Source organism: Corvus hawaiiensis, chromosome 3 (genome assembly GCF_020740725.1).
Source record: "Corvus hawaiiensis isolate bCorHaw1 chromosome 3, bCorHaw1.pri.cur, whole genome shotgun sequence".
NCBI classification, from domain to species: domain Eukaryota; kingdom Metazoa; phylum Chordata; class Aves; order Passeriformes; family Corvidae; genus Corvus; species Corvus hawaiiensis.
Genome location: NC_063215.1, coordinates 69,662,758 through 69,680,355, shown reverse-complemented (window position 1 = coordinate 69,680,355; position 17,598 = coordinate 69,662,758). Strand labels below are relative to the sequence as shown.

The 17,598-nt window shown below is 38.2% G+C and overlaps 1 protein-coding gene across 10 annotated transcripts in view; it reads left to right on the top strand.

Moving 5' to 3' along the window:
- Positions 1-17,598, top strand: part of WDR64 (WD repeat domain 64) — a 69,983-nt gene that overhangs the window by 33,419 nt on the left and 18,966 nt on the right. For 9 of the 10 annotated variants that reach the window (XM_048299493.1, XM_048299490.1, XM_048299486.1 and 6 more), the window contains 5 exons: positions 9,697-9,783; positions 12,462-12,588; positions 14,602-14,750; positions 15,739-15,862; positions 17,150-17,319. In XM_048299493.1, coding sequence (XP_048155450.1) covers positions 9,697-9,783; positions 12,462-12,588; positions 14,602-14,750; positions 15,739-15,862; positions 17,150-17,319 — 657 coding nt within the window. The remainder of the gene's footprint in view (positions 1-9,696; positions 9,784-12,461; positions 12,589-14,601; positions 14,751-15,738; positions 15,863-17,149; positions 17,320-17,598) is intronic. The other variant, XM_048299485.1, reaches the window with a different exon arrangement.

The window sequence follows — 17,598 nt, the reverse complement described above, 5'->3', positions numbered from 1 at the left end:
CCACATCCAGCTGGCAGCCAATCTCTAGAGGTGACCCCCAGACCTGCTCAATATCCCTACTGATGCTCCAGATGAGGGGACTAAGTGCACCCTCAGTAAATTCACAGAAGACACCAAGCTGGGGGAGTGTCGATCTGCTGGAGGGTAGGAGGGCTCTGCAGAGGCATCTGGAGAGGCTGGATCGATGGGCTGAGGCCAACAGTGTGAGGTTCAATACGACCAAGTGTCAGGTCCTGCACTTTGGCCACAACAACCCCAGGCAGCATTACAGGCTTGGGGGAGAGTGGCTGAAAGCTGCCCAGCAGGAAAGGACCTGGGGTTACTGGTCAACAGCAGCTGAACTTGAGCTGGGAATGTGCCCATATGGCCAAGAAGGCCAGTGGCATCCTGGCCTGTATCAGCAATAGTGTGGCCAGCAGGACCAGGGCAGTGACTGTCCCCCTGTACCCAGCACTGGTGAGGCCACTCCTCAAATCCTGTGTTCATTGTTGGGCCTCTCACTTTAGGAAGGGCATTGAGGTGTTGGAGCATGTCCAGGGAAGGACATGAGACTGATGAAGGGCCTGGAGCACAAGTCCTACAAGGAGTGGCCTTGGGAGCTGGGGGTGTTCAGCCTAGAAAAAAGGAGACGGGGAGGAGCCATTATCACTCACTACAACAGCCTGAAAGGGAGTTGCAGCCAGGTGGGGATCATCCTCTTCTCCCAGGCAACTAGAAATAGGACAAGAGGAAATGGCCTTAGACTGTGCCAGAGGAGGTTTAGGTTTAATATCAGGAAGAATTTCTCCACAGAAAGGGTTGTTAAACATTGGAATGGGCTGCCCGGGGAGGTGGTGGAGTCACCATCGCTGGAAGTGTTAAGAAACAACTGGATGTGGCACTTAGTGCCGTGATCTGGTTGACAAGGTGGTGCTTGGTCAGAGGTTGGACTCGGTGATCTTGGAGGTCTTTCCAACCTAAATGATTCTGTGATTCTGTGAGATCAATGTTAGAAATTCAAGTAGGAATCTATTTTTGAGTAAGCACTTCTGATAGTAATTGGTTATCAGTTTGTTTAATTAAAAGGCAGGGGTTTAGTTTAACATTTCCAAATTATTTTATGTTGAGAAGCAAGAATGGAACTATTTGACATACTATCTTCCCAAGTGTGATAAAAGAATGTGTACAATAGTAGATATTAACATTCTGATAATTTCTGTATTACTTTAGCAACTGTCAGAATTAAAACAGAACCTGTACTCAAATGCTTCATTCAGTAGTGATCACCTGCAAAAATTTCCTGCAGCTCTTTTACCTTTCTCTCTGCCTGCCTGCCTAAATCCATAGGTGGAGTTCTTCTGGTGTCTCTATGTATCTTGTTCAGCTATTGATCTCTTTCTAAGCTGTGTCTTTTACAAAGCTTACTGATCCAAAGCATTGCCCATGAACAGGAATACTAATAAAATCAGTAAAAACACTTCTTCTACCAAATATTGTAAGATTCTGCTGGAAATAGATGGGTTTACAAGAAGTTATTGGTGGAATCATGGTGTTGGTGATTTATATCATTATATCATTTGTCACTTTTCAGGAGAGAATAAAAACTTCTGTAAATATGTGTAAAAATAAAAGAGAAGCCCCTGAGGGAGTAGTTGTGAATGGCTATGGAACTCTTTCAAGAGTGGTCCAGTGCAATATTTTCAATATTTAGCACTACTCAATATCTTCTAGCATCTACAATGATGGAGTAGAGAGGATAGATACTAAATCAACCAGTTACCCCAAACTGGTTAAAGCTGCAGGCTTTGAGCAGAAGTATTAGAGTTCAGAATGGCCATTGAAATTGAAGGTATGATCTATGAAAAATAGCTCCTATAAATCAATAAAGTAATTAGTCAACCGAGATAGCCATTTATCTCAAAGTTTTCTAGATTTTTATTGGGTTATGTAGGAAATATTCCTGCCTATGCCACTCTTCTGCTCTAATTGCTTACTACTGCTCATTGTGGTGACAGTAAATACCACATTTTCACTTCTTTAATCTTATTCTTAAAAAATCCCGCACATTTCTAAAAGTAATACTAGCTGAAAATAAATTATCAAAATTTCCCATCTTCACATAATCCTGGAGCCATAACCCTTCCCCCTTCCTCACTCCTATAAACCTATACCTGTCTGTTCTGTAGTAACTGTAACTTTGCTACAGGCATGCATTACTGTGGATTAAGGAGGGTTTTGACAGATAGCCTGCAAGCTATACATGTAGGAAAAATGCAGTAAGATGTAAGACATGACTTAAGGGGAATGAATGAACATTAAGATATTTATGGAAAAGCAACTGAGAATGAAGCCCCTGGGGCAGTAAATGTAGATCTCTTGAGGGCCCTTCTGGGCTTTTCTGTGATTCAATATGATGATTCATAAGAAAGCAAAATCTATTTTAAAAGTCTCCAACTATGTGGACATGTGATCTTAACTAAATATAGCTGAGTTGTGCCAATGACGTCAGTAAGACCACTTGTATCTGCAAATGAATATATGAAAGTATGTTTTAATTAAAAGCTATGCGTGTTTTAAATAGTGCAATGAGTTACAAGGCTGAAATTACACTTCTCAAAAAAAAAAAAGAAAAACCTCAAAAAAATAGACATAAATTCCTAGACTTTCAAATGTCAGATAAATCTTGTGGTCATAGTGAAAACTATATCAAAAAAGAAGGAATCCCTCACAGAGAAGTCTAAACACAGACTTTCAAATAAAGTGCTGATCACTCTGTACCTCAAATATGCAATCTATAGATGATACATAGTATACCAAATAGCACAAGGAGGTCAGCTATAACAGGATTGCTTCCAACCTACTTAAAGCACATTTGTGTTTGATAGTCAAGAAACAGGAATTAAACAGAGGTGTGCAACTTCTCAGGGAACTTTTAACTTTACTTTAAACATTTAATTTGTTTCCACCTAAAAAACAAAGACCAACTTGCTTTTCCATCTGCCTAGCATAAAAAAATCAAAATAGTTTTCTCTGTTTTGTTTCAATCTTTCAGTGACTGTGATATAGGAGGCCACTGAAGCAAAATATGGACAGCCTATATATCTATACTGAAAATAAGTTAGGGACATATCAATGATCTCATAGAAGCATTGTATCCTAGCAAAGCAAAATCTCTTTATATAGATTTTACAATAAATACTTGACAGAATAGGAGAACTAGGGAAAAGCTTAGGAAAATTTAATTAATACTTTTTCAGAACCTTCCCAAAATTAAATTTAACCTAAACATCTTTACAATGACAAGGAACTTCTCAATATAGTTCAAGAAAAATAGTCATAAAGTTTAAAATCAGTCTGAATCCTCAAATGTACCAATTATGTGCTCACAAGAATGTCTCTGCAGCCTGTATGTAACTGATTTATTCTACAGAGTTCAAAAATAAGGGATCACATTGGCTTTTGGTTTCAGACTTGTGCTGCAGCAAAGCGTTGCAGTCTGAAGAAGTATTGGCAGAATTAAGGGCTCAAAACCTGCAGTGAATGGTTTTAAAGATGCCACAAATGTTACACATCTATTACCAGAGTACTGGGGGATGTATTTGATGGTGTTAGCCTTAGTTCCATACTACAGAACAGAAATGTACGTTGTAGTTTATACAAAAATGTAAAAATGAACAAATCCGAAACCGTGGTTTCACAGCACTAGTGAAAGAAGTTAGAAATCACAGGGCATTTATATTATAGTGGAAGAGCTAGCTTAGAAGATTATTAATTCTAACAGTCTGGACGTCGCAGAGCATGGAAAACAGAGTAGATCCCAGGAGAAGGGAAGGGAGGCAGGCATCAGTGTGTTAACTTTGTGAGGTAGATTCCAGACATACAGATTACTCAGCAGGCCTTGGCTCTGTGGAAGCCCAGCTCAGCAATAAAAAAAAAATCTCTGTATTACCAACCTCTGTTCAGCACAAATCCAAAACACAGCCCCATACCAGCCACTGGGAAGAAAATTAACTCTACCCCAGTCAAAACTAGTACATTTCACTAGATCAGTTCTGGTTTTGTCAGCAGAAGAAACACCTGAACAGTGTTGTCTTCTTTTTGGAGCAGACTTCTTTATTTACTTGGTGGCATTTTTGGCGAATACAGATTTCTGGAAAGCATTGAAGAGAGCTCTGTGGTATTTAATCTAACTGAAAACAAGTTGTCTTGAGCCAGTAATAACAAAAAAAATTACAACTACAATTAAGAAACTGTTTTGGAATTTGAATTCAAACACTGGTTCTATTTAAGAAAATGAAGATTTCTTTAGCTATTACAGCACATAAGCATTTTGTTTTCTCCAATATTATAAAGATTTCTTGATAGAACTAATTATTAGTAAACAGTTGTCAGGCAGCTATTAAAATTTTTCTAATTCTCCTATCACAAAAATTAAACTTAGTTTAATTGGGTTTATAACATAAGAATATCTACAGATTAGGCAGAGACATTAATTTGTATATAATTTCTGTATGACCTTTAGTTGTATGAATTAGTATTTCCATAGTAGTGACACTGAGGTAGAGGGGAGGGCCAAGGCAGGAATTGTTATAATTCTGTGTTGCTGAACTTGCTCCAGAGTATAATATTCATGGAAATAAGTTTATTCCTGATCTTCCAGATTGTGAAGACCTTAGAGAGAACAGTTTGCATAGGTGCAGTTACAGCTGTAGTCCACAGCTGTGTCTTTTTCTTCAGCAATTCAGTTAAGTGAATTTACAAGAAGATCTGAAATGGTGATGTGACCCATGTGTTCCTAATCATAGGAACATGCTCTGAATCTTGTGCTGAGATTTCCCACAAACACAATTATATGTTAAACTATATACCACAGACCAACAGGAACTACATACATCACAACTACAATTACAGTGTGTCTGTCTTGACTTCCATTGGTTGAAAATACTTCCAAAAAGGAATTACTGTTAAATTTGTCTGAAGGTATTAACTCATCCTTTGTGTCATTGTACCAAAATACAGGCTCAGGTTTTCATAGAATACATGGTTGCTAAAGTGTCAGGACGTTATATCATAGATTAGGTTATTGGCATAAAAGTAAAAGCATAAGTATATAACTGTAAATGCGAATCTGTATAACTCTTTGATTGGAATTATTCTGCAGAAGGCACTAAAGCAGTTTTCAGGAAACATTTTTTGCAAGATGACTGCCAAAGCCTATCTCTAGATTTATGGTTGTAATATCATTGATACCTATCATTTGGGAACAGAAAATAAATAAAAAGAGGAATAAGTGATGTATTTCCTACAGTTAGAATTATTTTACACCTTTTCTCTACAAAGTAAAATAATATGGCTTATTCAAGCACTGAAGCAACATCTTTTTTATAGACAAGAAAGGCTGGTAGAATACATTAAGTCCTTTTAAAAAAGCCAGCTTTGGACTTGGAATTACAGCTAAGCAGCATCCTCAGATGCTTCAGGATACACTAGATAGACAATGAATTTTGACGAGTTTCAAGCCAAGCAAGTCAAGGTTGTCCTGTATGAAGGTATTTGATCTGCCTGGTTATTAAATTACCACTAGTGCATATTTCTACAAATATCAGTACTCTAAGTTAATAGAAATTGCTATAGTTGTTTGTTTGCTTTTTTCCTGATGGGCCCAATAAACAGAAGAATGACTTTTACAGAATGTATGGTAATATGAGAACAGTCTGTGGGGTAAAGAAACAATGGAAAACTGTCTTGATGCTTCAGCACAGATAGAAGAATACTGCATAGGAAATCTCTGCTGTGTTTTTTTTTTCCTCTCATTCATGTCACTCAGTCCTTCATTGCCCCTGTCTTTCTATAGTTTGCCCATTCTTCTTTTCGTCCTGCATCATGAAACACTTATTACTTAATTTTGTCATATTACAGAACTGATTGAGTGCATTCAGGAAGCATCAAGGGGAAAAGAAAACCACTCATAGGCACAGGGGCTATTGAGCTTGTTGCAGGAAGCAGGCCTGAAAGATGATGTTACAGTCTGAAAGATGTTACAGCAAGGAGGTTAAGGCTAATGGCAGAGACCAGACCAGCTCTTGTACTGAAAGGCTGTGGAGCAATGACAGCCACTCTCTCTCACTTAATGCAGAGTGGGGATTCAGAACTTGAACAGTGGAGGCTACAACTTCATATCTTGCCTATTTGAGTTGTCAGTGGAAGTCAGAAAGCCAATATGTACTTCACCAGTCGTTTCATTGATTTTACTAGAACATCTCCAGTGGTGGGTTTGGTTGAATTAAACCACCTAAGTGAGTCAGGAGAAGAAGATTTGAGCCTACAGGCTTCAGTTCATAAAACCAGTTTTGTTTGATGATCAGTAGGGCTCATATAAGGAGCATATTCCCAGTCTTTAAACCACTGTACAGTATCATTTGTAAACACAAAACCCTTGTGTTAAACAAGTGAAATCATTGTTCTTCGGTTTTTTCATTTTAAAAGTAATTTAATTTTTTGCTGGCTAAAGAGCAATGCACACATTTACACATGGCAGGAGAGTAGTGCAATAAGATTTCTCACATCTCCATTCTGGGGCATGGGAGAGTTTCATTCCATTCACAATTTCTTTTAAATCTAATGCAGCCAACATGATGCAACCACATAAACATTTCCTTCCTAAAATTTGCCCATCCTGAAGTAATTCTGTTGTACATATGTTAGCTTTATTCTTACACAAACTAAGGGTAGATTTTTAGCATTTCAGAGAAGATAAAGGGAGGTAAGATATGTTATTAGTTCTGTCATTTTCTGACTTTTGTAAATTTACTCAACCCCTAATGTTATCAGTCTCCTGTCTTCTGTCTCCTGATCTGTTTAACATAGACTGGGCAATATCCCTGTGGGAAGTCATAAGTGTCATTTTCTGTCTGTAACTGAGCAGGTGATTGTATCAGTGCCTGTTAGTGTGGATGTTTGTCTAACCTGTTTTGAAAGCGCGTGACATTATTGTAAGGATATATTTGTAGTACAGTCATTTGTCTTCCTGAAAACTGAGAGCAACTCAGCTGGAAACACACTGCTTAACTTATGTCAAACCATGCTAATCATGGCTGTTACTGGAATGTACCATAGAGCAACAATATTAAATTTAATCTAGATAATTTGAAAAAGAGGCATTTGGGAAATCTGCTCCAGTCATCCTTCACAAAAATTATGTGGCCACATCTATATCAGATACACTTTTGTATACAGCTTTGAAACCCAAAGTTCTCTTACTGCTGTGCTTTTATTCTCTTTGGTTTATTTGTTTCTCCCAGATATTAAGAATTTTATTCTCCTCTTATATTGCATAATCCTTCAAAAACATTGAATATTCTTCAGACTTTTCATGTAAGATATCCAATTTTCTGTTATTTCCTGTCCTGTTTTCTAATATTCAAATTACTCTGTGCCTTAGGTAGTCTGCAAAAATAAAAGTCACTACAAAGTTAGTCTACAGAAGTCTCAAGGGATATCTCATCCATGTATGCAAATATTGGAAAGGAGGGTGTAAAGAAGATGGTACCAGGATCTTTTCAGTGGTTCCTAATGACCAGAACAAAGGCAATGAAAACTGAAACACAGGAGCTTCTGTCTGAGCATGAGGAAACACTTCTTTACTGTGTGGGAGACCAAATACTGACGCAGGGTGCCCAGAGAAGTTGTGGAATTTCCATCCTTGGAGATATTTCAAGTCCATCTGGACATGGCCCTGCTCTGTGTGGCTTCACTTGAACCATGGTGTTAGACAAGGTGATCTCCAAAGGTCCCTTCCAACACAGCTGTTGTTCTTCCATGAAAAAGTAAAATTCCTTAGAAAACTTTGTCTAAGGTGAGAAAATCATTCTAAGATTGGTTGAAGATTGACAGGAGGAACCTTACCTGGTTTTTAACTTCTGATTCAGGTATCCATGGGCAGCCGCCTCTGTCCTACACCCCTAGCTTCCTGTTTCTGACCCCCACACCATCTAAATGTCCACTGAAGCGGTTCTCCAGAAGTGTTGAGTGTTATTTTGTCTTTGCAGCAAGGACCAGGTCTGTCTGTTGGCTGCACATCCTGCACACAGTATAGAGACAAGACATGCAAAGCATTTACACACTCTAAATAGCAGCACCCAGTATATATCCTTCAGGCTCATTACTATGTAATTAGATTCACTGTTGCATATGACAGTTTCATTTCTTTCCAGAATCCCTTCATGTTTGGGAAAAGTAAGTAATTTTATATACTGCCAGATTAATCATACTATCTGAGGAAGTGATTTGGAATGCTCATACTTTTGAACTTTGTCAAGTGGCTGTCTCAATAAGGCAGTAGTTATAGTACTGTCTGCTGCACCACATTGCATTAATATGATTAGAGCTAAATCCTCCTTCCCTTAACTTCACAAGCAATCCCATTGACATCAATTTGTTCCTAAGTGTTCCCACTGTGACAGGGAGTTGTAGCGCTTTGCAGGACCACCTTCAGGGATCACAAGACACATATAGGCACTCTCTGCAGATAACTTACTCTATTAAATAACACAGCAAGGAGAACTGCAGTTTGACATTCATGCCTAGTGATTTTTGTCTTTGAGGCCTCAGATGTTCTGTATGAATTTGTGAATTTTTTCACTTAGACCATGGAGCCTTAAATGACCCTCTCAAACAGGTGAACAGAGTAGCAAACAGGAGCATATAAACTAAACACTTCAACAAAAAAATCTACTTTAATTGTTCCTTACTCTTCCTTGTCTATGCCTACAGTGAATACTGTGGCTAGCGCAACTTCTTTCTGCCCCAAGAGTGATTGGATTTTGGATTTTCCTGCATAAGTGTTTTTTCATAAGTCCTTTTAAAGACTTGCAGCATCACCATTCTGTAAAATTGAGGAAGGTTGACTTTTTCAAAAAACAAATATTCTTTAACTTTCAGAAAGTGTCAGCAGAATGTGAGAGTTTGGAAGAACTAAAAGAAAGTTACTGTTTCCTCTGAGAGTTATTGAGATATTTCCTGTAGAACAGTGTTTTAAAGTCACTTATTCTTAACTATCAGTAAATTGAAGGGATTATGTTTTGGTGGGGGAAGGGGCAAAACCTAAACTTCTTTAGTCTTTTATCTATCTCAGTTAATTACAGATGGAAAGGAGAACAGGATTTGCTTCTTCCAAAGTCAAAGCATGTTTCCACAGTAGCATCCTCATAAAAACCTGGCAAGAGATAAATGTTCCCAAGACTGAACTTTATTGTTTTTACTGAGAGCATGTAAAAAATTTATTTACCAATTTTTTCTGGCCCTATTTCCCATCTTTTCTCTATTTCCCTCTGCTCTTCACATTTTAGTTTTTAAGATGAACCTTTTGCCTTCTGTTTGTCTTCAAATGTATTAAGGAAAAAAGAAGAGAGGTGTGTTGCTGGTTTTATGTGATCATAAAACACAGGCTTTAGAGCCAATGGAAGAGATTGTTCAGACTTTTTTCTGTGTTCTGAGTTTTAGGGCTTGAAGGTGGCGTTCAAGAGGAAAGTGTTTATGAATGCAAATATAGACCTTTAAATTTTTCAAGAGATGTCAGAGGGTTCAGAAGGGGTCTCAGTGGCAAGAACTCCCACTGAATTCTGGGGGGATTTGGTTCCCAATTTTTATCAGTGTCTGTAGAAATTCCATCTGTAACTATGTGATTTTGCCATTGGGTTGAAAAATGAATGACACAAGAAGAGCACCCCAGCACAGAAGGAACTGATCCAGATTGCAATCCTGGAGAGGATAACAGAGTCGTTTACTGGGGCTGTTGCCGCCAAGGTAGGAAAGAGATGGAATGTGCATTTCTTGCATGCCCCTGTGCCCCAATACCAACTGTGTGAAGAATGCTGGTCGCAATGTGGGAACACAGGCAAGAATCCCTGCGCTGCTAACTCTTTGAAAAGTCTGTCTGTGGGTCAAGGCAAATTCTGCTAACAGCTAAACCAAACCAAGTTTCTCATTAATGTAGGTTACCATAGTAAATATAATGTTGTTGGAAGTACAGCTCAGCTTTCCCTATAAGGTTGAAACAGTGGGTTGTTTCCAATATGTTTCCAGCATGAAGCACCTTCTTTCCACATTCCTTCTCCTCCCTAATATGGTTTGCTTGTATATGGTCTGTATTTTGTGATTTCAGAAGACACAGTCTAAAAGCATGTTGCCATAAAGAATATGTTCTCAAAGGTTTTCAGGGATTCCTGGTATTTCTCAGGCTGCTGTGGGAAATTCTTCAATAAATAAGTAGGACAGTAAAGTTAGTATTAACAAAACACTCCTAAGGCCACTCCCCGTAGTCACTTCCTAATTTCTAAATCTGCATCGGCACACAGACTGTGCATGAATCCATACATGAAGAGAGGCAACAAAAGGCATGAGCAGCACTGACATTTTATCTTGCGGCCACACTGGTGGTGCCATGTGTGGGAGTTACTCATGTGGAGCAGGGATTTATGTAATCTCCCCATCCCTCCCCACGGGCTGGGAAGAGAAGGCAGCCATAAGGCAGGGGAGAGATTTATGAATGCTGTGATGTATCTAGGTTTTTGCTGTCACTTTAGGTGACTGCATTTTCTTAATGTGGTACTGGCCATAACAACTGAACAAGCAGCAAGAAATGGTGCAGGAAGCTCTTACTTATATTCACCTGTGCTATAAAAACATCTTCTCTTTTTATTGCTTTGATATTACGTCAAACCCATGCCTCACTTGTTGACCAATTTAACTTGAATGGTCCATTAAACTATTAGAATTGTCTTTCTTCATTTTTGTTTTGTGTAATTTCACTAATACTTTAACAGATCTGTATGGAAAGGTTATTATATCTCTGTTCAGTGATTTATTATTTTCACCTGACTGTAGTATCTCCATAGATACCTACTTTTAATTGATTTTCAGCTCTTAGACCTGTTTTTACATGCTCTAATTGTGAGTGTACCAGCACTGAGCTTGGAGATCCACCTGCGATATTGCCCTTTCTCAGTTCTCACCATCGATTCTTCTTTCTGTTTTTGCTGGTCTACTGTTCAGCTGGATGAAGAGCTTCATAATTTTTTTTCCTGTTCAAATAGATTTCCTTTTTCAAGGCTTCTCAATGACTGTTTTGCTTTTTGTAGGCTTTAGAAATTGCATGTCTGAGTGAACTCTGAAATATAATCAGAAGTCAATCAGAGGAATGCGATGGACATGGTTCTTTTGACTCAGTACTGTCTCAGAGAAAAATTATTCTCAGTAAAAAGTTCTTTAGAGTCCTTTCTTTTTGAGTTTTCCTGAAAACAAACAAAATATTAAGGAGAAATGTTCTTCTACTTAACATTCTGAAACACTCATGTATGAATTTCTCTCTGGTGGGTGCCAAAGGTGATTTGTTTAAACACTGATTGATGTATCTGTTCCTTTTCTTCCCTTCCTTTTCAGAATTCTGATGGATCCACTGTAACATCCTTTAAAATCAGGTTGTGACTTTTGTAAAGTCCCACAACACTCAGAGTATTTATGAGAGTACTGATGTTGTGCCAACATGTGTCTTTGTGTTAAAATCCCAATTAAAATGCAGCCATAGTAATAGCACAATTGAGTGAATACAAATAACTTGCACAAATGCCTGTATGCGACTCACCGGTTATGGCAGATGAATAAGATGTGATGACAAAATAACTTTTGAGAACATAGTAAAATTACCTTGCAGAGAAGTACACCACACTACAGGCCATGGAATCTGAGAAATTAAATCATGATTTCTTGAAGTATTAAAAATAGTTTGCATGGGATAGCAGTAAGTTCAACACAGTTTCTGATCAGGCAAGATGAAAAGTGCTGCTAACATATAATTATTCTAGAGTTTAAAACAGATGCTGTGCTTTCCATTGAACCTGAAAGAACCAATACATCTAAATACATCAAGTGCTCCTTACAAGATGGTACCCTGACTGTAATCAGTAGCATTTCCTAAAGGAGAGCACAAGAACTTTATATGCATAAAAATAATACTTCCGCAATGTGTTCTGATCCTGATTTGGTCCAACATCTGCTGTCAGTCAAAGGTTTCAGGAATTTCTTTATCCAGTAGCCCCTGAAATTTATCTTTGTACTGTTGCACACCATTTCATAGTCCAGTTCAAATACAAGTTTTTAAACAAGTGGCATTTATCTGTATGTGGCAGAAAAGTATGTCACACAATGGAGACATCTTGTCTTTAAGGGGTAGAACCTGTTTTCATGAGATCTGGTTCTGCTGTGGACTTCTCAGGCCCACAAAATTCAGCCTTTCTGTGCATTTTATCCGTAGTAAAATAGGGATAAAGATACCTTTGATATTTATCTTGCTTATTTTGGGATGTACCATTCTTAACAATGTGATTTTCATTGGGGGCTATAATATTAATGTCATAGAAACAAAAAGGAGTTGGAAATCCAGTCAGGATACAATACTAGATTTTCTCCTCTCTCTCTCCCTCTAGGTTTTTAGAGTATGGGATATACAGACCCTTTCACCGCTGCAGGTCTTCTACGAAAATCAAGGGAGTCCTGAAGAGATGAATGCCTTTCCCATGGTATTTGACAATGATCATGGCATGCTTCTCATGGGTATGTTATTGCAGTTGGTGTGTGAGAGCATGCCCCTTTTCCTAGAATCCAATTTCCTTTATGATTACATGCAACTGAAATTGAGTACAGGAATGAGTTATATGAGAATACCCAGAATACCGGGAGACAAGGGTATTTGCATATTAAGACTGTTTTAAAGTGGGTTACAATATGGTGCTAATTTCTATCTTGAAAATGGTATGAAAATATGCAGCATGGGAATTAACAGCAGGAACCAAAGGAAATGAGGTAGGCTTCACTGAAGGCAAGGTGAGCCTCCCATAGCAAAATTAAGCTACAGATATTGTTATATAGACTTGTCATTTCTTGAAAGCTATTAAGCTATTGAACTCCCCCTAACTATTCCTCCAGCACCGCCTCCTGTTGGGAGATGAAACCAGCAGCATGCAATCTCTGTGGAGTCCTCACAAGTATATTCAAGCTCCTTATTTAACTCAGTAGCTTCAGGCAGCCCCACAATCTGAGGTGTCAATAGACACACTGTCCAACTGATTAGGAATAAAATATTGTGGGAACTTAACCTGGGGTTTCTGGGCTCTGTTTCCTGACTCTGTTGCAGGGAGCCTGCAACCTCTGAGGGACCAGAGCTTTGCAGTTGTCACTAAGGATGTTAGCCTTTTGTATCTAAGGCAGAGACTCTTGAAATCAGCAGGGTTTGTCTGCCCCAGAGATGTAGTCACAAAAAAAGACAGCTTTGAACTTGTTCTGGGGCTATAGAGGCCTGAGATGTACCAGGCAAATAAAGGAATTGTCTTTGGAGACAGCCTTTTCTGTCCTTGGATTAGGAACAAGGCACAAAGCTTGCAAAGCTTGTCAGATCTGAGAAGATGAATGTGAAACATTTTGTTTTCAGTGACTTGGTGGTTTCTACTGAATTTTTTAATCACTTAAGGATACAGATACTATCTTCATTTCAAATTTATGCTGGTGAGATTTTCAAGGCTTAGCAATGTAGGGAATTTGTACAGGTCGATCCTTGACAAAATGAGGTAACCTTGCCCTTATAAAAAATGGTTCTATAAGTGCCTAAATATTTGTGAAAGTCTGGTCCTAGACTCTGTTAATGATTCCATTAAAAGTCTAAGTGAATGCCTCCTGCCCCTGAAGAGGGCAAGAGACTAAGGCTATATGTGAGCTAATTAATTCTCATTGCTGTGTACCTGGCTTTACAGAGGAGATTTTCACTTAGTAATTCACTAACATTCATAAATCACAGCTCACCTTCATGCTTCATTTGAATATTGCCATAGCTTTCCTTCCGTGCCTGTTTACAAGCTGCTGGCCTCTGCACCTGGACTTATGCCAGGGATTAGGCAATATCCTCCTTTGCTCTGTACTCTCTGCTGCGCCTCTGCTGGCAGACTGGCAGGGATAGTGGAGTTACAATGGGAGACTGCATGTGCTCTCTGGCTTGAGAGCACTGTACAGACCTTGTCCTTTCTTTTGTCTTATCGTCCCCGTCTGCCTCTGTCTTTGCAACCCTTCTGATTCAAGAGCACTGAGAGGTGTTTGGAAAGCACCATTCAGACCTGCACTGCTGTATAAAGGAAGGTACTGGAAAGGCATGATCATTGCCTGCAGATAGAATTGCTTTATCTCTAATAAAGCAGAAACCAGAATTTATTTGAGTGATATATCTCCCGGTTAGAGTTTTATGTATTTGGGTTCATTCCATTTCATGCCAACCAACTCTGGGACTGGAGGATTTATGGTTCTACTCATTTGCAGTCAGGATGTCAATCCCATCAAAGGTGGGCAGGGGATTGTGTAAGACAGATAAACACTTAGCCATTGTTTGACTGGTGCTTTTTGGGGACTGTGTGTGAATGTTTTCTGCTTCAGAGAACAGGTATTCTCAAAAAACAGACAATATTCCCTATGCTCTTCAGAAGAACTCATATGAACCCTATGCTTTACATAAAATCTTTTAATTTCCAGGAAAAGTAATTATGCACAAAATGTATATATTCTCACTTCTCTCACCTTGTGCAGGTTCAGAAGTCATTGATATTTATCCCCTAGCTAGTGTGATACAAGATTCAAAAGAGTTGCCTCAGACACATGAGAAAAGCCTCAATGTTCTGCTTTACAACAGGGCTTTTCACCAGATTCTCAGCATTTGCACTCAGTCAATACTGAAGGTGAGTGTAAGTTGTCACCCTTCATACTGAAAAATAAAATTCTCAGCTTTTTTATTTGGAATAAGTTATCAGGAGATTTGATAAGTTATTAGTATTTATTATTCAAAGTGTTGGTTTTGTGGCTATTTTTGAGATCCAGAGAAGTGGTAGCCATGAACCCTATTTTGCTTCACAAGATCCAGCTTTTCTTTTTAACAGTGAGACAACAATCATAAGAGGTACTGAGAACCTGCAGTTTTCACCAACTGTTGGTACATTAGATGGCAAAATTTGTAGGGAGAGGTAGCATCTTTTATTGGGTCAGTTGGTGATGTGTGGCATTCCTGTGGAGAAAGGCTTGTTTGTGTAATGGTTTTTTCAGTTTATACTCCCTGTAAAGATGTTATTTCTCACTGTAAACCCTGCCTTCCTTAGAGCACAATGGCTACAACACCATTACAATTACAAGATAATTTGGGGCACTTGGTGCTGCAGGAAATCAGATTCCAGACAGTGGATATTAAATCAGTGGCTACTTCATAAATCCAGTTGAATCTGAGCTATCCCACTACAGTGACCAAATTTTGTACTGGTATTTCATTATAAGGTGTTGCTTAAATTTCTAAAAGGATTCAATAATGATCAGAGATAGTTGTTTGTACATTTTTGGACCAAATGTGTATGAAAAGCCTCATTTCTATATTCTGCACAGAAACTATAACTGAAACAATTCTTTCTAGTTAGATTTCTTTGTTTTTGCACTGTAAAAACTCTTTATATTTAATGTCAGTTTCTCTGACTTAACACGGGTCTTATCACAGCATACATAAGAAATAGAGCTTCCCCTTGCCTGGATGGCTTCCCTAGAGAGAGGGACATTTTCAGAGAAAATACACTGGTGTTTCAGTAAAAAAAATTGCTATTGGCAGTAATTTCTCCTATTACAGTAGAACACATGTGACTAGTTTTAGAGGATGTGTTGAAAATAACTCTCATATTATTTTTTCAGGTCTGGGACCTAGAAACAGGATCTCAAATATATCAAATAGGAGATGCACATGGGCTGAATACTGAAGTGACCTGTGCAGCTATTGAAATAAATGGGGTTTATCTTGCTACTGGGGCATGTGATGGTAAAGCAATTAAATAATTACTACCTTTTTTTTACCTTTACTACTTTTTATTCCCTTTTTTAAAAAAATTACATATTACATTAGCAGACAGAACTCTTTGCCTTGACTGTCTCAGTGACAGAATTAATTTTGATTGCACAGCTGTCAGTCTGTAGAAGTGGGGGTGTGTGTCTTGTCTAGGTTCTATTTGATAGTTGGTTCACAGAAGGGTGATTTTTGGCTGCTTGGGCTCTGGTTCTTTTTTAGCCTGTTACTCTTTGAAAGACTGTCTTCAAAGCTCTTGGTCTAAAAAGTTGTTTCCTCATAAGACTTAGGAACTTAGATCTATAACTAAATGGCTGCAGAGGAAGAATGGTAGTTTTAAAATTTTCTAGTCTCTAAGCTCAATTTTACAGTGTCTGCAGTCATTGAACACTAGAAGATACATAGATATAGATATAGATATAGATATATAGATATGTTACCTGTATTTTTCATGTCTGTTATTCAGGGTGCGTGAGTTTTAGGTAATGTGACAAGATTTCTCCAGTACACAAGTGCACATTGAATTGTGCAGGAAGCTGTTATAATTTTATAATCTGTCAACATGAAAGAATAATTCTTCTAACATTAAAATTTTCAAAAGTACACACCTGAATTATTAAAATAGGTAAAATATATGAAAGCTGCCTCACTTGAAGAGGAGATGATGGCTTTTTCCACACAGCATACTGGCTAATATTTCTTGCTTCTACTTGGGAGCAGAGACTGCACCCCTTATGGATCTTAAGAGCACAACAGAAGGTGAATGTTGTCAAGTCTTACAAAATACAAGTCACATATAATTAATTGCTTTACTGAAGAAAATTCCGTCGCTGCTTCTCACCACCAGCTCTCTGGGACAAATCCAGCAATCAGGTCCCCCCTCTCATTGCTGTCGTTCAGAACCCAAAGTCTTCTGCCAGATAGCCCACACTCTGACTGCTCTCTGCTAATGTTACTCAGAAACTGTAAGAAGTAAGATAAGCAGAGGTCTTTTATCCCAGACTGCACAAAAAAATAGACATGGGAAAAAAGATGGGAAAATTGAGAGGGTAGTGATGCTTTCTGGTAAGTTTTTTGTCCCTACAGCTGCTTTGCTAAGAAACACACATACTGTTAAAAATTTTGAAAGACCAGTGACCTCAAATTGGATTTTCTCTTTCTTTCTCCTTTTCCTGTTTGAGCCTATTTAAGCTTCTGAATTTGCAGTACAGGTTATTGCTAAAAGTTAATTCCCTTTTCTACATTTTTGTCATCCCTGTGTAGGAACAGTGAAAATTTGGGAGTTTGAAAGTGGACAAGAAGTTAAAGCCTTGCCTTTAGCACAACACAGCAAAGACAAGCGTCGTGTGCTGAAGATAGTATATCTGAAGGCTGATGAGGGTCAACATGCAATTGTTGTTTTGGAGCAGAGAGGGAAGATGAAAATCATTCAGGTTTTTCAAATATGCTTCTTTTTTCTCCCCTAATTTCATTTGGTAGCCCCTCATTTTTAAGGTAAAATAGGATTTTTTATTAATTAGTAGATAAACTTTCAGAAACTGTCAAGGAACAATCTACTTTTTTGATGCAATCAAATTAGCTTTCTGCCTAGTGTTAAAATGTTTAGTAGTATATTGCTGGTTTTCAGCATTCTTATAATTTTTTCCTTGAGTTTGCTTTTTCATTTGCGATTGAGGTTTCAGTATGGCAACAGCTTTAAAATATTGGTGTTG